The sequence below is a fragment of the Pristiophorus japonicus genome, chromosome 1 (assembly GCF_044704955.1).
Source record: "Pristiophorus japonicus isolate sPriJap1 chromosome 1, sPriJap1.hap1, whole genome shotgun sequence".
NCBI lineage: Eukaryota > Metazoa > Chordata > Chondrichthyes > Pristiophoridae > Pristiophorus > Pristiophorus japonicus.
The window spans coordinates 9,326,684-9,352,917 of record NC_091977.1 but is presented as its reverse complement, the minus strand read 5'-3'; the positions used below and the strand labels follow the sequence as shown (position 1 = coordinate 9,352,917).

The following is a 26,234-nucleotide window of genomic DNA, read 5'->3' as shown; positions in this document are numbered from 1 at the left end:
TGTCGTTTGTTCCAGCATGGACCACGACAACTGGATTTACTTCCTCCCTTTCCAAGTTCCTCTCCAGCCGCCGTAAGATATCCCTTATCCTGGCACCGGGTAGGCAACACACCCTTCGGAATTCTCGTTCTTGGCTGCAGAGGACATATCTACTAATTATAGAGTCCCCAATCGCTACCACATTTCTATTCTGCTCTTCTCCTTGTCCTCACAGGTGGCGAGTATATCGTACCTGTTGGACAGGACGAGTACCTCCGGGACCTCCTTCTCAACCTCCCTTAAATCCCCGCTACCCGGCTCCCTGACTGTCACACCCTCCCTTTCCTGAACCTGTGCTTTCCTCAAGGGTGTGACTATATTCCAGATAAAACTGTCCAGAAATTCCTCCTCCCCCTCCCTTGTGAATAGAAGTGTCTCCAACTCGCACTCTAGCTCAATGACTCTGAGCCGGAAAGATTCGAGATGGAGACATCTCCTGCAGACGTGTTTGCTCGGGACAGTCTCGCTGTCCACAAACTCCCACATATTGCCATCCAGACACACAACCTTCCCTGCCATATCTCAGTCCAGCCTTATTTTATGTATTTATTTATTTTTACTTAGTTAAAGTCTTTATTCAATGATTACTTATAGTTATATTAATTAGTTTAACTAGTTAAGCTATCAATTTAATACAGTACTTTATAGTTTCCCATACCTAGTTTAAACCACTGTCCTTGGTTAGAGAGAAAAGGGAGAGAAAAAAAAACCTTAATACTCACCAACCAATCACCACCTGCTATTCTGTGATGTTATTTTTGGAAATCGTTGAAGGTTCCATCGCCGCTGATACCGCCTCCAATTAGATCCTTCCCCTAAATTCCCACTCTTTCCAAGTTCCCAAATAAAACTCTGTTTAATCCCACTCTGTGCAGACCGCTCCATTAACTCCATTTACCTGCTTTGGTTCCGTAACCCTTAATTCCCTTACCTCATAAAAATTGTTAATCTTCGTTTTGATATTTTCAATTGACACCCCCTCCCCCAGCCTCAGCAGCCTTTTGGGGAAGAGAGTTCCAGATTCCCACTGCCCTTTGTGTGAAGAAGAGCTTCCTGACATCACCCCTGAATGGCCTGGCTCTAATTTTAAGGTTATGCCCCCTTGTTCTGGACTCCTCACACCAGAGAAAATAGTTTCTCCGTTTCTACCATGTCAATTCCTTTAATCATCTTAAACACCTCAATTAAATCCCCCCGTAATCTTTGATACTCAAAGGAATAAAAGTATAGTCTATGCAACCTGTCGTCATAATATAACGTTATAAGGTATCATTCTGACCTGCAACTACTCGAAGGTTAATAAATCCTTCCTGAGGCGCGGTGCCCAGAATTGAACGCAGTACTCTAAGAACATAAGAAATAGGAGCAGGAGTAGGCCATACGGCCCCTCGAGCATGCTCCGCCATTTAATACAATCATGGCTGATCCGATCATGAACTCCGGTTCACTCCCCATAACCCCTTATTCCGTTATCGGTTAAGCCGCCGTAACCAGAGCTTTATATACCGCTAATGTAACTTCCACTCTTTTGCATTCCAACCTCCTTGAGATAAAGGCCTTTGTAATTGCTTTTTGAACCTGTCCAAATATGAAGAAAGACATAGAAAAATGGGGGCTGTTTTTGTTAGAACAGAGGCCTAACCAGTGTTTTATAACTTCCTTGCTTTTGTACTCCGTTCCTCTATTAATGAAGCCAAAGTGCCCATATGCTTTTTTAACAGGCTTCTCAACTTTTCCTGTTGCCTTGAAAGAATTTCATACGTGTCTCTCTGTCCTACACCCCTTTCAAAATTGCACCATTTAGTACATATTGCCTCTCCTCATCTGCCACGTTTCTGCCCATTTCACCAGTCTGTCTTATGTCCTTCTGAGTCTGTTACTATCCTCACTGTTTACTACATTTCCGAGTTTCGTATCATCTGCAAACTTTGAAATTCTGCTTTGTATACTCTAGTACAGTTTATTAATATATATCAAAAAGAGCAGTGGTCCCAATACCGACCACTGGGGAACACCCCTGTATACTGCCCCCCGCCCCAGTCTGAAAAGCAACCATTCACCACTACTCCCTGCTTTCTGACACAGCCAGTTTTGTATCCATGCTGCCACTGTCCCTTTAGCACCATCGGCTTTAATTTTGCTAAACATCTATTATGTGGTACTTTATCAAACGCCTTTTGAAACTCCATATACACAACATCAACTGCATTACCCTCATCAACTGTCTCCGTAATTCATCTAAGAACTCGATCGTTAGTGAAACATGATTTGCCTTTAGCAAATCCATGCTGACTTTCATTTATTAGCCCTTCCCTTTCCAAATGTCAATTAATTTTGCCCTGGATTATTATCTGTAAAAGTTCCCCCACCACCGACGTTAGGCTGACTGGCCTGTAGTTTATCTCTTTTTTTGGACAGGGGTGTAACATTTGCAACCCACCAGTTCTCTGGCACCACCCCTATAGTGAGGATTAGAAGATTGTGGCCAGGGCCTCCACAATTTCCACCCTTCCTTCCCTCAGTAACCGAGGATGCATCTCATCCGGACCGGGGGACTTTTCTACTTTTGAGGACTGCCAGTGTTTTAAGTTCCTCCTCTTTATCTATGTTTATCCTATCCAATATCGCTACTGCCTCCTCCTTTACTGCGACATTGGCAGCATTCTCCTCTTTAGTGAGGACAGATGAAAAGTATTCATTTAGTACCTCAGCCATTCGCTCTGCCTCCTCACAAAGATCTCCTTTTTGGACCCAAATTTGCGCTACCCTTCCTATGATTATCCTTTTACTATATTTATGTGTTTATTCATGACTTTTAGCTACCCTTTTATGTTAGCTGCTAATCGATTTTCATACACTCTCTCTCTGTCCCTCTGATTCCCTCTTTTAGATCTCCTTTACTCTCTATATTCAGTTTGGATTACTTACTATATTATGAACTTTATAATTGCCATAGGCCTCTTTTTTTATATATCATTTTAACCTCTATATCTTTAGTCATCCAGCGAGCTCTGACTTTGGATGCCCTTCCCCCCCCCCCCCCCCGCCTCCCACCCCCACATAGGAATGTCTCCACTCTCTACCCGAACCGTAGAATAATAGAATGGTTACAGCACAGAAGGAGACTGTTCGGCCCTGGTTACAGCACAAAAGGAGACTGTTCGGCCCATCGATCCCGTGCCGGCTCTCAGCACGAGCATCTAGTCCCACTCCCGCGCCCTTTCCCCGTAACCCTGCAAATTTTTTTCCTTCAGGTACTTATTCAGTTCCCTTTTAAAAGCCATGATTGAGTCTGCACCTACCGCCTTTTCAAGCAGTACATTTCAGATCTTAACCACTTGTTGCGTAAAAAAGTTCCTCCTCATGTTGCCTTTTGCATAATAGCTCCTCTATTACTCCTTAACACTAAGCAATTGGACTCTGTCCTTGGCCTGTCAACTCCATCATCCCTCTCCAGTGCTATAGTCATTTGATTGATCAATACTGTCAGAGTCCCCCTCCTTTTATCCTTCCCTATCTTTCCTGAATCCTTTGTAACCGGGAGCATTAAGTTCTCAATCCACCCTTCTTTGAGCCAGGTCTCGCTATTGCCACTACATCATATTCACACGTGGTGACAGGTGCTTGCACCTCACCAACTGTATTTACCATGCTACATGCATTTACGCACTTGCACTCCAAGCCCTCTTAGAGTGCCTCACATTTGTCTGCTGTGTGATTCCTTCTATTTCTAAATGATTCTTTACTTTAGTGCTATTAACATCTCCCAGTCCTCCATGCATCTTGTTTTTCCACTCTAATGTTTCATTCTGGTGCCCATCCCCCTTCCAAATTAGTTTTAACCCTCCCCCACTGTAGATATGCTGAAAATTGGAGGTACAGCAACTCGTGAAGAAGACCTGCAGAAATACTTATTTTTTACTGCTTGTCTCTGAGTCACAGCCAAGTTGGTACATAGTATGTTTCCTACTCACCTGATTGCTCAGATGATGCGTGTGTAACCAGGAGTTCCTAGTTTTTACCCCTAGGCTGATATATTAAAACAAACATTTGTTCTGGGATTTGGGCGTTGCTGGCAAGGCCAGGCCAGCATTTATTGCTCATCCCTAATTTCCCTTGAGAAAGTGATGGTGAGCCGCCGCCTTGAACCGCTGCAGTCCGTGTGGTGAAGGTGCTCCCACAGTGCTGTTAGGGAGGGAGTTCCAGGATTTTGACCCAGCGACAATGAAGGAACAGCGATTATATTTCCAAGTCAGGATGGTGTGCAACTTGGAGGGGAACGTGGAGGTGATGGTGCTCCCATGCACCTGCTGCCCTTGTCCTTCCAGGTAGTAGAGGTCACGGGTTTGGGAGGTGCTGCCAAAGCAGCCTTGGCGAATTGCTGCAGTGCATCTTGTAGATGGTACACACTGCAGCCACGGTGCATCGGTGGTGGAGGGAGTGAATGTTGAACGTGGATGTGCCAATCAAGCGGGCTGCTTTGTCCTGGATGGTGTTGAGCTTGAGTGTTGTTGGAGCTGCACTCATCCAGGCAAGTGAGAGTATTCCATCACACTCCCGACTTGTGCCTTGTAGATGGTGGTAAGGCTTTGGGGAGTCAGGAGGTGAGACACTCGCCTCTGACCTAATCTAGTTGCCACAGTATTTATGTGGCTGGTCCAGTTAAGTTTCTGGTCAATGGTGACCCCGAGGATGTTGATGATGGGGGATTTGGCGATGGTAATGCCATTGAATATCAAGGGGAGGTGGTTAGACTCTCGCTTGTTGGAGATAGTCATTGCCTGGCACTTGTGTGGCATGAATGCTACTTGCCACTTATCAGGCCAAGCCTGAATGTCATCCAGATCTTGCTGCATGTGGGCATGGACTGATTTATTTTCTGAGGAGTTGCGAATGGAACTGAACACTGTGCAATCATCAGCGAACATCTCCACTTCTGCTTATGATGAAGAGAAGGTCATTGATGAAGCAGCTGAAGATGGTTGGGCCAAGAACATTGCCCTGAGTGTCCTGGCCAATATTTATCCCTCAACCAACACCTAAAGACATATTATCTTGTCTTTCTCACTTTGGTCTTTGTGGGACCTTGCTGTGGACAAATTGGGACTTATGCTCATGCGGGGAATAACAAGACAGACTAGTTGGGCCTAACATCCTGTTTCTGTGTTATTTTATGCGATCTATCCGTCGAAGCATTAGTTAAATATAATTAGCAAATAAAATTCAGTATAGGTAAGTGTGAGATGGTACATTTTTGGTAAGAAGATTAAGGAGACCATGTGTGATATGTCCTTACTATACAGTATAAATGCACACAAGGCCCAAACTTGAGAGAAGGTCACTCTGTGACCAGTTACCTTTATTACCAAGACCTCAAGTGATGAAGGTGGGTGGAGCTTCCCCTTTTATACCTGAAAGTCCAGGTTAGGAGTGTCTCCCACAAGTTCACCCCCTTGTGGTCAATGTTCTTAAGGTGTACAACTTAGGTCAGCTTATACATGGGTTACAATGATAGTTGAATACATGACATCACCTCCCCCCCCACCCCCCCCCCAAAGTCTTATTGGGATCACAGGTTAAGTCTCTCTGGTGGTTTACGCTCCCTTGTAGAGCGCCTGAGTTGGGGCTCCGGTTGTTGGGCGCTGGCATGAGTGTCTGCTATTTGGGGTGCCTCAGGCCTGTCCGGACTGCCCACAGTGACTGGGCTCTCCTCCACTTGGTTCCGGTGTTCGGTCACCTGTGGTGGAGTAAACTCTACATCGTGTTCTTCCTCTGCTTCTTCCATGGGGTTGCTGAACCTCTTTTTAGTTTGATCCACGTGTTTGCGGCAGATTTGTCCATTGGCAAGTTTAACTACCAAAACCCTATTCCCCTCTTTGGCAATCATAGTGCCTGCAAGCCATTTGGGCCCTGTAGCGTAATTAAGGACAAAAACAGGGTCATTGACATCAATATATCACCCCCTCGCATTCCTGTCATGATAGTCACATTGTGACTGACGCTTGCTCTCAACAATTTATTTTATGGTAGGGTGTATAAGGGATAACCTGGTTTTGAGCGTCCTCTCCATTAGCAGCTCTGCAGGTGGAACCCCTGTGAGCGAGTGTGGGCGGGATCTATTGGCCAACAGGAGGCGCGATAAGCGGCTTTGTAGGGAACCCCCTTGGATTCTGAGCATCCCCTATCTGCACTGCTCGTTCCGCCTGGCCGTTTGAGGCCGGCTTGAACGGTGCCGTTCTAACATGGTTGATTCCATTGCCTTCCATGAAGTCCTGGAATTCAGTGCTTGTGAAGCACGAGCCATTGTCGCTGACCAAGACATAGAAACATAGAAAAATAGGTGCAGGGGTAGGCCATTTGGCCCTTTAAGCCTGCACTGCCATTCAATAAGATCATGGCTGATCATTTCTGCAGTACCCCTTTCCTGCTTTCTCTCCATACCCCTTGATCCCCTTAACCGTAAGAGCCAAATCTAACTCCCTCTTGAATATATCCAGTGAACTGGCATCAACAACTCTCTGCGGCAGGGAATTCCACAGGTTAACAACTCTCTGAGTGAAGAAGTTTCTCCTCATCTCAGCCCTAAATGGCCCACCCCTTATCCTAAGACTATGTCCCCTGGTTCTGGACTTCTTCAACATCGGGAACATTCTTCCCGCATCTAACCTGTCCCGTCCCGTCAGAATCTTATATGTTTCTATGAGATCCCCTCTCATCCTTCTAAACTCCAGTGAATAAAGGCCCAGTTGATCCTTTATCTCCTCATATGACAGCCCAGCCATCCCTGGAATCAGTCTGGTGAACCTTCGCTGCACTCCCTCAATAGCAAGAACGTCCTTCCTCAGACTAGGAGACCAAAACTGAACACAATATTCCAGGTGAGGCCTCACTAAGGCCCTGTACAACTGCAGTAAGACTTCTATATTCAAATCCCCTAGCTATGAAGGCCAACATACCATTTGCCTTCTTCACCGCCTGCTGTACCTGCGTGCCCACTTTCAGTGACTGGTGAACCATGACACCCAGGTCTCGTTGCACCTCCCCTTTTTCTAGTCTGCCGCCATTCAGATAATATTCTGTCTTCGTGTTTTTGCCCCCAAAATGGATAACCTCATATTTATCCACATTATACTGCATTTGCCATGCATTTGCCCACTCACCTAACCTGTCCAAGTCACCCTGCAGCCTCTTAGCATCCTCCTTACAGCTCACACCGCCACCCAGATTAGTGTCATCTGCAAACTTGGAGATATTACACTTTATTCCTTCATCCAAATCGTTAATGTATATTGTAAAGAGCTGGGGTCCCAGCACTGAGCCCTGAGGCACTCCACTAGTCACTGCCTGCCATTCTGAAAAAGACCCGTTTATCCCGACTCTCTGCTTCCTGTCTGCCAACCAGTTCGCGATCCACGTCAGTATACCATGTGCTTTGACTTTGCACAACAATCTCTTGTGCGGGACCTTGTCAAAAGCCTTCTGAAAGTCCAAATACCACTGGTTCTCCCTTGTCGACTCTGCTAGTTACATCCTCAAAAAATTCCAGCAGATTCGTCGAGCATGATTTCCCTTTCATCAATCCATGCTGACTTGACTTGATCCGATCCTGTCACCGCTTTCCAAATGCGCTGCTATTTCGTCCTTCATGATCGATTCCAACATTTTCCCCACTACTGATGTCAAGCAAATCGGTCTATAATTACCCGTTTTCTCTCTCCCTCCATTTTTAAAAAGTGGTGTTACATTAGCTACCCTCCAGTCCATGGGAACTGATCCAGAGTCGACAGACTGTTGGAAAATGATCACCAATGCATCCACTATTCCTAGGGCCACTTTCTTGAGCACTCTGGGATGCAGACTATCAGGCCCCGGGGATTTATCGGCCTTCAATCCCATCAATTTCCCAACACAATTTCCCGCCTAATAAGGATATCCTTCAGTTCCTCCTTCTCACTAGACCCACTGTCCCTTAGTACCTTCGGAAGGTTATTTGTATCTTCCTCCGTGAAGACAGAACCGAAGTATTGGTTCAATTGGTCTGCCATTTCTTTGTTCCCCATTATAATTTCACCTGAATCCGACTGCAAGGGACCTACGTTTGTCTTTACTAATCTTTTTCTCTTCACATATTGAGAGAAGCTTTTGCAGTCAGTTTTTATGTTCCCTGCAAGCTTCCTCTCGTACTCTATTTTCACCCTCTTAATTAAACTCTTGGTCCTCCTCTGTTGAATTCTAAATTTCTCCCAGTCCTCAGGTGTGTTGCTTTTTCTAGCCAATTTATATGCCTCTTCCTTGGCTTTAACACTATCCTTAATTTCCTTTGTTAGCCATGGTTGAGCCACCTTCCCAGTTTTATTTTTACTCCAGACAGGGATGTACAGTTGCTGAAATTCATCCATGTGATCTTTAAATGTTTGCCATTGCTTATCCACCGTCAACCCTTTTAGTATCATTTGCCAGTCTATTCTAGCCAATTCACGCCTCATACCGTCAAAGTTAGCTTTCCTTAAGTTCAGGACCCTAGTTTCAGAATTAACTTTGTCACTCTCCATCTTAATAAGGAATTCTACCATATTATGGTCACTTTTCCCCAAGGGGCCTCGCACAACAAGATTGCTAATTCGTCCCTTCTCATTACACAATACCCAGTCTAGGATGGCCAGCTCCCTGGTTGGTTTCTCGACATATTGGTCGAGCAAATCATCCCAAATACACTCCAGGAAATCTTCCTCCACCGCATTGCTGCCAGTTTGATTAGCCCAATCAATGTGTAGATTAAAGTCGCCCATGATTACTGCTGTACCTTTATTGCACACATCCCTTATTTCTTGCTTGATGCTATCCCCAACCTCACTACTACTATTTGGTGGTCTATACACAACATCCACTAGCATTTTCAGCCCTTTGGTATTCCGCAGCTCCACCCATACCGATTCCACATACTGGTCTGGCGTCCGGGTTTATGTGAATCACGACCTTGCCCCCATGAAAGTGCTGATGCCGGGTTGAAATTATGAGTCAAATTTGTCCAGGACCTGTGAGCATGATACTCGCTCCACAGAAGAAATTGCATTGACATCGCCCCATTTCCAGTTCATGACAGCAAGTCAACTCCTCCCCAGTAGTGCGGGACCGTCCCCCGGGACAATCCAGAGTGGCAACCTGTTCTACGAATCTTTGTGGGTCATGACTACCGTGGCGCTGCCTAGCACCGGAATGATCTCCTTTGTATATGTCCGTAGCTGTGTGTCAATCGGCAATAATTTTGGCCTCCTGGCCTTGGACACCTACAACCTTCCGAACTGTTTGATACTCCTCAGGGACTGGCTGGCCCCCGTGTCTAGCTCCATTAATACTGGGATGCCATTGAGGAGCACTTTCATCATTATCGGTGGCGTTCTGGTATATGAACTGTATATGTGCTCCACATGTACTTGCTGAACTTCAGCTTCCAGCGATTTCCCCCAGTATTCATTTGGCCTCTTAGGGCTTACATCGGGCCCGTCCTCCTCGTACATCAACCTGGCTGCAGGCTTCCTGCACATACGCGCCAAGTGACTGCTGACGTTGCAGTTTCTGCAGGTATATTGCTGATACCTACAAGCTCTGGCTGGGTGTTTGCCCCCACACCTCCAGCATGAGCTGGAGGCCCCGTTGTTTGAAACAAAAGGTCCATTACCAGTCGATCGTCTCTGACTGTCTCAGTAACTGTCCTTAAGCGCACCATTAGCAGGCGTTGATGGCCCCATTACTGGCTGCATTGTCCATTGCGATGGCATGAATCGTCGTTGAACTAGCCATTGTCTCTTTTGAATTCCCCCTTTGGGTTCGACTCCATGCTGGGGCATGTCCGATTGCTCTTGTCTGCCTAGAGAACTGTGTGCCGCGTTAACAATGTTGACTCCCTGGTCGTTTGCCGCATTTGAGCCAAGATTTTTGTCATACATCGTTCTGGTCTCTTCCTCCCCTGAGATAAATGTCTGGGCTATCAGTGCCGCCGCTTCCAAGGTCAAGTCTTTGGTCTCAATCAGTTTCCTGAAAACCCCAGCGTGCCCGTTGCCCTCAATAAAAAAAGTCCCGCAGCATCTCTGCTCTGCATGCATCTGGGAACTTACATAGGCTCGCCAGTCGCCGGAGATCTGCCACGAAGTCTGGAACACTTTGCCCTTCTCGCCGCCGGTTTGTGTAAAACAGGTGTCTCGCCATGTGCATGCTGCTCGCCGGTTTAAGGTGTTCCCCGATCAACTTACTGAGCTCTGAGAATGTCTTGTCCGCCGGCTTCTCTGGCGCTAGAAGGTCCTTCATCAGGGAGTACGTTCTGGATCCACAAACCGTCAGGAGATGAGCCCTGTGTTTGTCGGCCGAATCCTGTCCCAACCATTCCTTAGTGACAAAACTTTGCTGTAGTCTCTCAATAAAGTCGTCCCAATCATCACCAACACAGTACCTCTCTTCTGTGCTGCTAGTGGCCATGCTTGCGTGGTTTAAATCCCACTTTCTCGTCGCCAATGATATGTCCTTACTATACAGTATAAATGCACACGAGGCCCATACTTGAGAGAAGGTCACTCTGTGACCAGTTATCTTTATTACCAAGACCTCAAGTGATGAAGGTGGGTGGAGCTTCCCCTTTTGTACCTGAAAGTCCAGGTTAGGAGTGTCTCCCACAAGTTCACCCACCTGTGGTCAATGTTCTCAAGGTGTACAACTTAGGTCAGCTTATACATGGGTTACAATGATAGTTGAATACATGACAGTGTGTTCCTTGGAAAATTCAAGTTTAAATGGAGGGATACACAAATCACAAAGTAGTGACGCAGGTTAATAAGGAAACAAAAAGTTAGTATGCAGGATCAGCAAGGCAAATGGAATGTTGGCCTTTTTTTGCAAGGGGGATAGAGTATAAAAGCAGGGAAGTCTTGCTACAACTGTACAGGGTATTGGTGAGGCCACATCTGGAGTATTGCGTACAGTTTTGGTCTCCGTATTTAAGGAAGGATATGCTTGCATTGGAGGCTGTTCAGAGAAAGTACACTTGGTTGATTCCGGAGATGAGGGGGTTGACTTATGAAGATAGGTTGAGTAGGTTGGGCCTATACACATTGGAGTTCAGAAGAATGAGAGGTGATCTTATTGAAACTTATAAGATAATGAGAGGGCTCAAGAAGATGGATGCAGAGAGGATATTTCCACTCAGGGGAAACTAAAACTAGGGGACATAGTCTCAGAATAAGGGGCCACCCATTTAAAACTGAGATGAGGAATTTCTTCTCTCGGAGGGTTATAAATCTGTGGAATTCTCTGCCCCAGAGAGCAGTGGAGGTTGGGTCATTGATTATATTTAAGGCGGAGATAGACAGACCTTTGAGTGATAAGGGAGTAAAGGGTTATGGAGAGTGGGCGGGGAAGTGGAGCTGAGTCCATGACCAGATCAGCCATGATCTTATTAAATGGCAGAGCAGGCTCGAGGGGCCAAATGGCGCACTCCTGCTCCTATTTCTTATGTTCTTAAGGCCATAAAATAGCACACCAAACACTGAGGTTCATTTCTAGAAGAATAGAATTAAAAAGCAGAGAAGTTATGGTAAACTTGTATAGAACCTTGGTTAGATCACTGCACTGTATACAGTTCTGGTCTCCATATTATAAAAAGGATATAGAGGCACTGGAGACGGTGCAAAAAAAAAGATTTACAAGGATGATATCAGAACTGAGAGGTTATACCCATCAGGAAACATTAAACATTTCTGTAGAAAAGAGAAGGCTGAGGGGTGAACCGATAGGGATCTTAAATGCTATGAAAGGGTTTGATGGGGTAAAAGTAGAGAAAATATTTCCACTTGCGGGGCAGTCCAGAACTAGGGACCATAAATACAAGATAGTCGCGAATAAATCCAATAGGGAATTCAGGACAAACTTCTTTACCCAGAGAGTGGTGAGAATGTGGAACTCTTCTTCCACAGGGAGTGGTTGAGGCGAATTGCATCGATGCATTTAAGGGGAAGCTAGATAAACATATGAGGGAGTAAGGAATAGAAGGACATGTTGATGGGGTTAGATGAAGTATGGTGGGAGGAGGCTCATGTGGAGCATACCGGCACAGACCAGTTTTGCTGAATGACCTGTTTCTGTGCTGTAAATTCTACGTAAGTTCAAATTGTTTTCATTGCTGTAGTTTATTATTACACAGTCTGGAAGCAGGTTGTTTGTTTGGTTAGGAACGGGAAAATAAATAGCAGAATATTTAGTTGAAAAGAAACTGCAGATCTCAGTCCTCTGCTTTCACAAGTGTGGAAGCTGGTTTTGTTTTTTTCCCCAGTCAGTATACCAAATAGAAACGCAAGCATTGCTGCTTTGGGAAGCTGTAGAGAAAGTGTAGGTATGAAGCCCCCCCTACTGACAGGTACAAATACTGCAGCTGAAGTACATCAGAAGGAGATTTGTGGGGGTTTAGCAAAAGAAAGACTTGAATTCTGTAGCGCTTTTCATGACCACTGGAGGGATAAATATTGATCAGGACACCGGGGAGATTTCCCCTGCTCTTCTTTGAAATAGTGCTCTGGGATTTTTAAGTCCACCTGTGCGAGCAGACGGGACCTCGGCTTAACGTCTCATCCGAAAGACGGCACCTCCGACAGTGCTGCACTCCCTGAGTACCGCACTACATTGTCAGCCTAAATTTTTGTGCTCAAAGTCCCTGGACGGGCATACGGATTCGCCATCCCAATGTGAAGCATCATGCACTGGGTGCCCCTACCAGGATGCTGCCGCCTTATACTAAGAAATGCTTTTGCTCACGAGACCAGGGAGCTAGGTCTGGAAGTAGGTTTCTAGACTTAATGACCAACACCATATGATGCCAGCTAAGGAACAGTGGCTGTTCTGCCAAACTCAAGGTGAGGCACAGAAGCGAGATATGGAGAGGAGAACAAAACCCTTGTGCAAAAAGAGGGAATTAACGTAACTGCTTTTCATCGTTAAATGTGCCGGAATTTTTTTTCCTATTTAAAACAAAGGGATTTTGGTGGTTGAGAATAGATGATTTATTCCAATCAGTATCGATGTTTCAACATCTGGGAATGATCACGACACATTTTAAATATGGGGCAAAACTACTTTACACTTTTTCTATTGAAACATTAATGCAAAGGGACAAGCCCCATAGTGCAGGACATCACCAAAGTTAGAAAGAGAGGACAATGTACAAGTGCCTGGATGACACCAAATTTGGGAGTTGATAGCTTGTAGATGGTAGGAGGACAGAAAGACTGACAGAGGTAAGGAGACATGTTGTTTGAGGCCCTTCGAGTAGGAGGAAGCTCATGAATAGCTTATTTGGGGCTTGGGAGGAAAACAAAGCTCAGAGGAACAATGACTATAGTAGTATGAAAGACAAGACGGGTTGCAATAGAGAGAGAGATTGGAACAGTTTGAGTTGAGTTGACTGATGTGACACTTCCATTTCTCAGCCAATAATCCTTCTGCCCTCCACAGCCTTGTCAATTCTTAGCACTGCAGCCACCTTCAGTGCTCCACGCCAGTGGTACACTCTCTGCTCCTCCTGAGAGAGCAGATGAGGCCTCGGTTTAACGTCCCATGCGAAAGACGGCACCTCCGACCGTACAATTCTCACTCGGTACTCATCATCATCATAGGCAGTCCCTCGGAATCGAGGAAGACTTGCTTCCACTCTTAAAATGAGTTCTTAGGTAGCTGAATAGTCCAATACGGGGACCACAGTCTCTGTCACAGGTGGGAAAGATTGTCGTTGAGGGAAAGGGTGGGTGGGACAGGTTTGCCGCACGTTCTTTCTGCTGCCTGCGCTTGATTTCTGCTCAGCGCCCTCCCGGATACACTTCGTCCACTTAGGGTGGTCTTTTGCCAGGAACTCCCAGGTGTCAGTGGGGCTGTTGCACTTCATCGGGGAGGCTTTGAGGGTGCCCTTGTAACGTTTCCGCTGCCCACCTTTGCCTCGTTTGCTCAGTACTGCACTGGTAGTGTCAGCCTTGATTTTGTGCTGAAGTCTTTGGGGTGGGACTTGAACCCACAATCTTCTGACTCAGAAGCGAGACCCACTAATGGTCAAGGTACTGGAGAATACACAGCTCCTGTTGATCCAAAGCCAAGTACAGAGTGGACATTGGAAATGGAGGAGGGGAAGGGTGTAAATTGGTGAGAATAAGGATAGATAAAGGAACTAAAAGCTATTTTCTTCTTCCCGTAGATCAGTGTGGCTCCATTTCGCCAAATCGCTTGGTAGCCAATGTCGGCTCCAACCATAGCATAACCTGCTATTTTTGTGGAGAAGGTGCTGCTGATATGGTACAGTGGAAATTCGGTGGTAACTTACTCCCTAGTAGCCAGTACTCTAAGGTCAACTCCAGTGCCAGCATGGTGACTCTGCTTAACCTTGACCTAGCCAGCAGGGAAGGAGAAAAGCTATCCTGTACGTCTGAAAAGGAATCTTACACCACTTTAATCCAAACTGGATGTAAGTATCATGTCTTGAGCAGTCACTGACAGAATGCCATGCAAATTGCAATTAGTGGAGTTTGGTGCGCTTCCTACAGTCAACTGAATTCAGAGTCTAAATGGGGTGGAGGCGCAAAGGTAAATTGAAACACCAAATCGACTGGGGCTCTTTTCTCGAGAACAGGGAAGACTGCAAGGTGACCCGATGGAGGTTTTCAAAATGATGAAGGGGTTTGATAGGGTAGACGTAAAGAAGATCTTTCCACTTGTGTGGGAGTCCAAAACTAGGGGTTATAGATATAAGATAATCACTAATAAATCCCAATTCAGGAGCGATTTCTTTAGCCAGAGAGTGGTGAGAATGTGGAACTCGGGGAGTGGTTGAGGCGAGTAGCACAGATGCATTTAAGGGGTAGCTCAATAAACAAATGCGGGAGAAAGGAATAGAGGGTTATGCTGATGGGGTGAGATGGAGAGGGGACAGAGGAGGATCATGTGGAGCATCAACACTGACATAGACCAGTTGGGCCAAATGATCTGTGTCTGTGCTTTAGAATTCCATGAATGAATTTTTTATTTGCAGTGTTTATTCACTCACTGTGGTCATCTCTTTAGGCACCTACCGATTAGCGTACCTTTTGATCAGTGTCTGATTGGGGCTCAATTTTACATGAGCAATGGGACACAGGTTACTTGCACACTTATTGTTAAATGGCAGCAATCTTAAATGAGACATTTATTTTCGAGTATTCAATTACCACTCTGATGCTAGCCTCGCGCCCCACCCCCACGTTTGGTGTCCCCTCAGCAGCTACCAGGGTAAATCCTGCACTGTGATAGCAAAAATGAAACACATCCAAAGGGCGGGATTTTAAATGAATAACTTGATTTCAAAGAGAGCCTACCAGCAGAATCGCTGCGGTGATGAACTCCGGGCGTGAAAACTGCACAATGTATTTTGCAACCAACCAGCCAGCTGGATGGTTTAGCTGTCCTCATTTTTCAGAAACCAGAGTGCAGATAATCTGTGTTTCTGTAGATCCTCCAGATGTCCCTCGCGATGTGGCATGTGTAACCCAGGAGTTGGCTAAAATCGTCTGTTCGTGGAACCAAGGAAGAGACACACATATTGAAACTAACTACAGCGTCTGTTACCGGTGAGTTCTCATCGCTTTACATGGAGTTGCATTATTGCAGTGTTATCATATTTTTTTTTAAACTTTATTTTTTATTCAGCAGACTATTGGACCATGGGATGCAACACAGCTGACCCCAGTGCTTCTCAGATGTACACACACACACACACACACACACACACACACACACACACACACGCTGGGTATATGCTGCAAGTCTCTATGATTCTATATTATTAACCAAGGTGGTGGTGAGACATCTTGAGCAATTGGTTACAACTGAGTGGCTTACTATTCTACTTCTGAGCACATTAAGAGTCAACCATGTTTAATGTGGGACAAGAATCGGGTGTAGACCAGACCGGGTAGTAGGGGATCTTCCCTTCAGAACATGTAGTGTTTTTCAAACAATCCGACAGCTTTCATGGTCATTCTGCCATCCGCCCCCTCCTGGTTCCAGCTGACAAATGACCAGATTTATTGAACTTGACCTGGTGGGATTTCAAACTTGTGACATGAGAGTCCCCCTGCTTGATTCATACTCGTTTTCTTTGATTTCTGCTTCCCCAAGGCGGAGCTAAAACTGGGAGGTAGTTGCACTGAGAATTCAACTGATCGTAGAGTTTCCTATCACTAGCACAGAGTGTGTTGTCGGATAGAAGGACAGCGCCACCTTCCCTACTTCCTGCGTTCTTTTAAACTTTTCGTGGTGAATTTTGTGCTCATTAATGTGAGGGATGCTGTTGTTGGGGAGTGGAGAATGTCCTTGTTTCAGGCACTCCCAGGTTAGGTATATTTGCCGACAAAGTAAAACTCATTGAAACGTACAAGATTTTGAGAGGGATTGACAGGGTAGATGCTAAGAGGCTATTTCACCTGGTTGGAGAGTCTGGGGCATAGTCTCAGGATAAGGGGTCGGCCTTTAAGACCTAGATGAGGAGACATTTCTTCACTCAAAGGGTTGTGAATCTTTGGAATTCTCTGCCCCAAAGGGCTGTGGGTGCTCAGTTGTTGTATATTCTAGGCTGAGATTGAGAGTTTGCCAATTTAATGTGGATTCGTGTCCTATAAGAACATAAGAACATAAGAAATAGGAGCAGGAGCAGGCCATTTAGCCCCTCGAGCCTGCTCTGCCATTTAATAAGATCATGGCTGATCTGATCATCGACTCAGCTCCAATTCCCTGTCCTATAAGGGGCAGATTGGTGCTGTGGGCCCATGCTCACTAGGAACTGGGATAAGGCTGCCTAACCTCATTTGACACCGGGTCCTTGCAGCCACCAGGCGGAAGAAACCTTCATCTCAAGTCCTAAAGGTGAAAGGTCAGTATTTATGTCACTGCTAATCCATCAGGGCTTGCATTTTCAATTTGGACAGCCCGAGGAAAGTGTGGTTGCATGTTCTATGCAGCAGCAGTCTGACCATGTTTGTATAGGGGGAAATGCAGTAAGCTCGTTATCCTAGCCCTGTTGCTGACCGATGCACAGCACTGAGGTTGGTAGGCGGAGAGAGCTGACTGAATTTCTTTCTAGTTTAAAAAAAACTGAAGAAAGAACTTGCATTTAAATAGCACCTTATCTCGTCTCGGAAAGTGCTTTACAACCACTGAATAATTTTTGAAGTGGTAATCACTGTTGTTCAGGGAAATACGGCAGCCAATTCACACACAACAAGGTCCCACAAATAGCAGTAAGATAAATGACCTGGTAAATCCTAGTGTCCTAGTGCCTCAGTGTCCCAGTGTCCCCTTTTGTCGATGCTGAGTGAGACAGTAATGTTGCTCAGGACATGGGGAGAATTCCCTGCTCTTGTCCGAATAATGCTATGGGATCTTTAATATCCACCAAACAGGCAGCTGGGGCATTGTCACAACATCTCGTTCCAAAGATGACGCCTGTGACACTATAGCACTCCCTCAGTACTGCACTGTCAGCTGAGATTATGTGCTCAAGTCATGGAGTGGGACTTGAACCATGACCTTTTGACTAGAGGTCATATTGGTTCCAGCTCAGCTAAGTTGACATTTTAGTTCCCTTCTTGACTCAAATAAGTATCCATTTTTCTCTCTCTTTACTTACTACAATTGACTGATTTCAACTCCCCTAAACGTTTAATGGGTAAGGATACTGTGTGGTGTTGGTCTGAGTCAGGAAGGTTCCAGGTCTGTAATGAGTTAACAGATGGGCAGTAGCAGGGGCTACAGTAGGTCTTAAACAGTCTTTTCCTCGGAGGGGAAAATCAGCCGGGATTCCTGTCCTGATCACAGTGACTCTCCAGTGCAGTACTGAGAGGGTGCTCCACTGTCGAAGGTGCCGTCTTTAAGATGAGACGTTAAACCCCCTCAGGAGGGTGTAAAAGATTCCATGACACTATTCAAAGAAGAGCAGGGGAGTTCTGGCCAATATTTAATGTTGAACCAGCATGACTAAGATGCTTGGACTGTTTGAACCAAGCTCAATATAAACCTTCTCCTGCACGCTGTGGCATGGACTGGTGGGGATAAAATGGCTTGTTTCCTTGTTCTAACTTCCATGTATTTCTCTTCAGCCTTCTGCTCCGAACATTATCTTCAGTATTTCTGATCTCTGCTCTCCGATTTCCATGCTGGCTTCTCCCATTCCCTTTCTGCTGTTTCCCCTTCCACTGCAGGAACACTCACTCACCCTTTTCACTGCTTTGACGAAGGAAATAAGACGACTGGAATCCGTCCCCTTACCGCACCTCTCAGAATCACCTCGCGTGCAAAGCTCTACAGTGACCATCTTGTGAAGCCATTTTGCACCGAGTCACATTCTACAAAGGGCAATGAGACAAATGATCAGTGCATCTGTTTGTTGATTCAAGGAGGATCATCAACCTGGACACTGGGGGAACTTCCCAGATCCCATAACATTAACTGGTGTCGGCCGTAGCTCAGTGGGTAGCACTCTTGCCTCTGAGACCGAAGATTGTATGGGTTCAAGTCCCCACTTCAGAGACTTGAGCACAAAACTCTAGGCTAACACTCCAGTGCAATATTGCAGGAGTGCTGCACTGTCGGAGGTGCCGTCTTTTAGGTGAGACGTTCAACCAAGGCATCGACTGCCCTCTCGGGTGGATGTAAAAATCCCGTTGCATTATTTTGAAGAGAGCAGGGGAGTTTTCCTTAGTCAATATTTATCCCTCAACCAGCATCATTAAAACAGAAGATCTGGTCATTTAGTACATTGCTGTTTATGGGAGGTTACTGTGTGCAAATTGGGTGCCTCATTTCCTACATTACAACAGTGACTACACTTCAAAAAGTACTTAAATGGCTGGAAAGCATCTTGGGATGACCTGGGGTTGTGAAAGTGCTATATAAATGCAAGTCTGTCTTTCTTTTCTGTATGACCATCAGATGAAGACAGGAGATCGCGCTTTGCTGCGATATCTTTGCAATCAATTAGTCTGATCGCAATCACCATTTAGGCTCCATAATCACCCGAATGCTACTTGGCCAAGGAACCGGATGGCACCAGGTGCCTGTAGAATCGTGCTTTGGCCTGAATGTGGAAAGGAAGGGAGAAAATTACACAGGAAAGTTTATTGAAAAAAAAATTCTACAGTTAAACAATTTATTCCTTTTTTCTTTTTCTTAGGTCACCAAGGGACTGCAAAAAGGTGGGAACTGCTAACTTCGTTGAAAGTGACTTTTATCTATTTGAGGATTTAATTTTACAGATAAGTGCTGTTAATGAACTGGGCACGCAGACATCAGAAAGGATTCGAGTGGAGGAAAATGACATTGGTAAATATCAAAACATAGAAACAGAAAATCGGTGCAGGAGTCGGCCATTTGGCCCTTTGAGCCTGCACCACCATTCGATAAGATCATGGCTGATCATTCCGTCAGTACCCCTTTCCTGCTTTCTCTCCATACCCCTTGATCCCCTTAGCCGTAAGGGCCATATCTAACTCCCTCTTGAATATATCCAATGAACTGGCATCAACAACTCTCTGCGGCAGGGAATTCCACAGGTTAACAACTCTGAGTGAAGAAGTTTCTCCTCATCTCAGTCCTAAATGGCCTACCCCTTACCCTAAGAGTGTGTCCCCTGGTTCTGGACTTCCCCAACATTGGGAACAATCTACCCATATCTAACCTGTTCCGCCCCGTCAAAATCTTGTATATTTCTATGAGATCCCCTCTCATCCTTCTAAACTCCAATGTATAAAGGCCCAGTTAATCCAGTCTCTCCTCATATGTCAGTCCAGCCATCCCGGAAATCAGTCTGGTGAACCTTCGCTGGACTCCCTCAATAGCAAGAACGTCCTTCCTCAGATTAGGAGACCAAAACTGACAACAATATTCCAGGTGAGGCCTCACCAAGGCCCTGTCCAACTGCATTAAGACCTCCCTATACTCCTAGACTCAAATCCCCTAGCTATGAAGGCCAACATACCATTGGCCGCCTTCACCGCTTACTGTACCTGTATGTTAGCTTTCAATGACTGATGAACCATGACACCCACGTCTCGTTGCACCTCCCCTTTTCCTAATCTGCCACCATTCAGATAATATTCTATCTTCGCGTTTTTGCCCCCAAAGTGGATAACCTCACATTGATCCACATTATACTGCATCTGCCATGCATTTGCCCACTCACCTAACCTGTCTAAGTCACCCTGCAGTCTCTTAGCATCTCCCTCACAGCTCACACCGCCACCCAGTTTAGTGTCATCTGCAAACTTGGAGATATTACACTCAATTCCTTCATCCAAATCATTGATGTATATTGTAAAGAGCTGGGGTCCCAGCACTGAGCCCTGTGGCACTCCACTAGTCACTGCCTGCCATTCTGAAAAGGACCCGTTTATCCCGACTCGCTGCTTCCTGTCTGCCAACCAGTTCTCTATCCACGTCAGTATATTACCCCCAGTACCGTGTGCTTTGATTTTGCGCACCAATCTCTTGTGTTGGGATCTTGTTCAAAGCCTTTTGAAAGTCCAAATACACCACATCTACTGGTTTTCCCTTGTCCACACTACCAGTTACATCCTCAAAAAATTCCAGAAGATTAGTCAAGCATGATTTCCCCTTCATAAATCCATGCTGACTTGGACCGATCCTGTCACTGCTTTCCAAATGCACTGCTATTTCATCCTTAATAATTGATTCCAACATTTTCCCCACCACTGATGTCAAGCTAACCGGTCTATAATTACTCGCTTTCTCACTCCCTCCCTTTTTAAAAAGTGGTGTTACATTAGCTACCCTCCAGTCCATAGGAACTGATCCCGAGTCGATAGACTGTTGGAAAATGATCACCAATGCATCCACTATTTCTAGGGCCACTTCCTTAAGTACTCTGGGATGCAGACTATTGGGCCCCAGGGATTTATCGGCCTTCAACCCCACCAATTTCCCAACACAATTTCCCGCCTAATAAGGATATCCTTCAGTTTCTCCTCTTCACTAGACCCTCGGTCCCCTAGTACTTCCGGAAGGTTATTTGTGTCTTCCTTTGTGAAGACAGAACCAAAGTATTTGTTCAATTGGTCTGCCATTTCTTTGTTCCCCATTGTAAATTCACCTGAATCCAACTGCAAGGGACCTACGTTTGTCTTCACTAATCTTTTTCTCTTCACATATCTGTAGAAGCTTTTACAGTCAGTTTTTATGTTCCCGGCACGCTTCTTCTCGTACTCTATTTTCCCCCTCTTAATTAAACCCTTTGTCCTCCTCTGCTGAATTCTAAATTTCTCCCAGTCCTCAGGTTTGCTGCTTTTTCTGGCCAATTTATATGCCTCTTCCTTGGATTTAACACTATCCTTAATTTCCCTTGTTGGCCACGGTTGAGCCACTTCCTCATTTTATTTTTACTCCAGACAGGGATGTACAATTGCTGAAGTTCATCCATGTGATCTTTAAATGTTTGCCATTGCCTGTCCACCGTCAACCCTTTAAGTATCATTTGCCAGTCTATTCTAGCCAATTCACGCCTCAAACCATCGAAATTACCTTTCCTTAAGTTGAGGACCCTAGTTTCTGAATTAACTGTGTCACTCTCCATCCTAATAAAGAATTCTACCATTTTATGGTCACTCTTCCCCAAGGGGTCTCGCACAACAAGATTGCTAATTAGCCCTTTCTCATTGCACATCACCCAGTCCAGCTCCCTGGTTGGTTCCTCGACATATTGGTCAAGAAAACCATCCCGAATACACTCCAGGAAATCCTCCTCCACCGCATTGCTACCAGATTGGTTAACCCAATCAATGTGTAGATTAAAGTCACCCATAATAACTGCTGTACCTTTATTGCATGCATCCATAATTTCTTGATTGATGCTGTCCCAACCTTACCACTGCTGTTTGTGGTCTGTACACAACTCCCACTCGCGTTTTCTGCCCCTTGGTATTCCGCAGCTCCACCCATACCGATTCTACATCATCCAAGCTTTCTTATTATTGCGTTAATTTCCTCTTTAACCAGCAATGCCACCCCGCCTCCTTTTCCTTTCTGTCTATCCTTCCTAAATGTTGAATACCCCTGGATGTTGAGTTCCCAGCCTTGGTCACCCTGGAGCCATGTCTCCGTGATGCCAATTACATCATATCCATTAACTGCTATCTGTGCAGTTAATTCGTCCACTTTATTCCGAATACTCCTCGCATTGAGGCACAGAGCCTTCAGGCTTGTCTTTCGAACACACTTTGCCCCTTTAGAATTTTGCTGTAATGTGGCCCTTTTTGCTTTTTGCCTTAGGTTTCTCTGCCCTCCACTTTTACTTTTCTTCTTTCTATCTTTTGCTTCTGCCTCCATTCTACTTCCTTCTGTCTCCCTGCATAGGTTCCCATCCCCCGCCATATTAGTTTAACTCCTCCCGAACAGCACTAGCAAGCACTTGCTTCAGTTTTAAAACAATTCAAAGCCTTCACTTCAGGCTACATGCATGAATGTAGTTGTAGAATGTAATTTGTTTGGTTTACATAAATTACTCACTGGATACGGCTCCCATATGCACGGTTTATTTTGCATTCAGTCTCCGTGTACTGAGTGGGTAGAAGGGGAGGAATTACCACAGCAAGTTCTCGTATGTGTGCTTGTAATGGGTTTGAATCAAATTCCTTTCAATGCTATTTCAATATAGGTGCTAACCAATGTTCCCTTTAAACTGCGCAGGGAACCTGTGCAGCCGGCTTGCCGGCTTTTCAATGCAAAAAACACGCATGTGCGGTATTTTGAATGGGTAGCACAGCCCCTTAAAGGGGCTGCACAGTACCAAAGAAAATTACAGGGAACATTGGTGTTAACCCATCCATTTTCAATAGGCCGCGCCGCTGCTAAAACCGTGCAGAGCAGAATTTGCTACAAGCCCATTCAGCATTTGTACAAGAACAGTGCCAATGATAATTTCTACCCGTGACTTATTCCAGAATAAGTTATATGGCCATCCTCAGAGGATGATGTACACTTGTGTACATTTGAGTTTCATCAGTGAGAGGGATGCAACAGACAACCCAACAATGCAGGTCACATTCTGCAAAGGTTTGCATTGGATAGAACATTTCCTTTCTAAAAGCTTAACTCGCTTCTGAGTCAGAAGGTTGTGAAGTCCCTCTCCAGGAACTTGAGCACATAAAGCTAGGCTGACACTCCAGTGCTGAGGGAGTGCTGCACTGTCGGAGGGGCAGTATTGAGAGGGTGCTGCACTGTTAGAGGTGTCGTTTTTCGGATAAGATGTTAAACCGAGGCCCTGTCTGCCAACTCAGGTGAACATAAAACATCCCATGGCACTATTTTGAAGAAGACCGGGGGAGTTCTCCTCGGTGTCCTGGGGCCAATATTTATCCCTCAATCAACATCACTAAAACAGATTATCTGCTCATTATCATCATCATCATAGGCAGTCCCTTGAAATGAGGATGACTTGCTTCCACGCCAAAAAAGGATGAGTTCACAGGTGTTTCAATGAAGGACCTAATATTCCAGATCCCGAACTACATCCTGAAGGGTGGAAGATGCCTGTGCGTGGATTTTTTTAACATGTGGTGACCGTTGCACACCAGCCACCACACGGGCTGGACAGAGCGGCAGAGTGGTCCAGTGGCAAGAGTTATAGAGCTATCCAAGACGACTGGAGACCCCTGCTGCATGGACCTAGTGCGCACACATATTGCAGTTTGTGGGAGTTTTCTGTGCGCAAGTTGGCTGCCATGTTTCCCACATTACAACAGTGACTGCACACCAAAAGTACCTTATTGGCTGTAAAGCGCTTTGAGATGTCCGGTGGTCGTGAAAGGTGCTATATAAATCCAAGGCAGGAGTGGGGTACTGAAGTTGAATGATCAGCCATGATCTTATTGAATGGTGGTACAGGTTCGAAGGGCCGAATGGCCTGCTCCTGCACCTATTTTCTATGTTTCTTATATCTGATCCGCTCAGTAAAGGTGACTTTCTCTCGACCTTATTGTTGATCTGTTTGTATTTCAGTGTTTCGGCCTCACGTACCAGAGCTCCTCAGGGTGTTTAAAGGTCCGTCTGACTTCCAGTTGATGGTGGAGTGGAATGAAGGCGGTGTGAAATACGGTCTGGATTTAAAAATGATCTTCCAAATCCAGGTGATCAGGACATACAAAATGCATGAGGTCTGGACGGTAAGTGAAATGATAACACAGGACATGGAGAATTAGTACTGTCATTGTATCATTATTTTAAAATTATTGGTGAAGGATTATTGCAGCCACTAATGTATTTCTGGTCCTAGGCTGTGAGTGCCAGAAATTTCCAGTTCCCTCCCCGTCTGTGATGGCGTACATAAGAATTAGTGGCAGGAGTAGGCCACACGGCCCCTCGAGCCTGCTCCGCCATTCAACAAGATCACGGCTGATCTTTGACCTCAACTCCACTTTTCTGCCCGAATCTCCATACCCCTGGATTCCCCTAGAGTCCAAAAATCTATCGATCTCGGCCTCGAGTATACTCAACCATTCAGCATCCACAGCCCTTTGAGGTAGAGAATTCTAAAGATTCCCAACCCTCTGAGTGAAGAAATTCCTCCTCCATCTCAGTGCTAAATGGCCGATCCCTTATCCTAAGATTGTACTACTTCTTGACTCTCCAGCCAGGGGGAAATGACCTCTCAGCATCTACCCTGTCAATCCCCCTCAGAATCTTATATATTTCAATGAGATCCCCTCTCATTTCTCTAAACGCCAGAGAGTATAGGCCCAATCTGCTCAATCTCTCCTCAGGACAATTCTCTCATCCAGAGATCAATCTAGTGAACCTTCGAGGCATGAATGTCCTTTTCTCAGATAAGGAGATCAAAAGTATGCACATGCACAGTACTCCAGGTGTGGTCTCACCAATGTTCTGTACAATTTTTCTTTACTCTTGTACTCCAGCCTCCTTGCAATAAAAGCCAGCATGCCATTTGCCTTCCTAATTGCTTGCTGTATCTGCTAACTCTGTGTTTCCTGTACAAGAACACCAAAATCTCTCTCAACACCAACATTTAAAAATTTCTCACCATTTAAAAAATATTCAGTTTTTCTATTCTTCCTACCAAAGTGAATGATCTCGCATTTCCTCACATTATACTCCCTCTGCCACCTTATTGCCCGCTCATTTAACCTGTCTATATCCCATTGCTGACTCTTTGTGTCCTCCTGACAGCTTACCTTCCCACCTAGCTTTGTATCATCAGCAAACTTGGATACATTGCACTCGGAGTACATAGGAACAGGAGTAGGGCATTGAGCCCCTCGACCCTGATTTGCCATTCAGTGAGATCATGGTTGATCTGCAACCTAACTCCTTATCCCTTAATACCTTTGGTTTAGAAAAAGCTATTAATCTCCAATTTTAAGTTAACATTTGATCTAGCTTCAATTTTTGTTTGCAGAAGAGAGTTCCACATTTCTACCACCCTTTTTGTGTAGAAGTGTTTTGTAATTTCACTCCTGAAAGGTCTGACTCTAATTTTTAGTCTATGTCCCCTAGTCCTAGAATCCCCAACCAGCAGAAATCGTTTGTCTCTATCTACCCTATCTGTTCCCCTTAATATCCTGAAAACTTCGATCAATCACTCCTACCCTTAATTTGTGTAATATCTCCTTGTAACTTAACCCTTGAAGTCCGGGTACCATTCTGGTAAACCTACGATGCACTCCCTCCAAGGCCAATATATCCTTCCTAAGGTATGGTGCCCAGAATGCTCCAGGTGTGGTCTAACCAGGGCTTTGTACAGCTGCAGCATAACTTCTACCCCCTTGTATTGTAGGCCTCTATATATAGAGGCCAGCATTCCATTAGCCTTTTTGATTATTTTCTGTACCTGTTTTACACTCTGTGTACCTGGACCCCCAAGTCTCGTTGGACCTCCACTGTTTTTTGCTTTCACCCTTTAGAAAGTATCCTGTTCTATCCTTTGTGAGTCGAAAGTGGATGATTTAGAATGCCTACATTGAAACCCAATTTGCCACAGTTTTGCCCATTCACTTAATCTGTCGATATCCCTTTGTAATTTTATATTTTCATCTAAAAAGCCACCTACAATTGTGTAATTGGGAAATTGGGGGAGGCAGCCGTTTGTTCCCGTGGGGGGGGGGGGGAGGAGG

General features: G+C 45.3%; 1 protein-coding gene across 3 annotated transcripts in view; it reads left to right on the top strand.

Moving 5' to 3' along the window:
- The window catches only part of lifra (LIF receptor subunit alpha a), a 239,065-nt gene that overhangs the window by 162,542 nt on the left and 50,289 nt on the right, over nt 1–26,234 (top strand). For all 3 annotated transcript variants that reach the window (XM_070877348.1, XM_070877341.1, XM_070877356.1), the window contains exons 3-6: nt 14,264–14,530; nt 15,551–15,668; nt 19,268–19,416; nt 24,106–24,269. In XM_070877348.1, the coding sequence (XP_070733449.1) occupies nt 14,264–14,530; nt 15,551–15,668; nt 19,268–19,416; nt 24,106–24,269 (698 nt within the window). The remainder of the gene's footprint in view (nt 1–14,263; nt 14,531–15,550; nt 15,669–19,267; nt 19,417–24,105; nt 24,270–26,234) is intronic.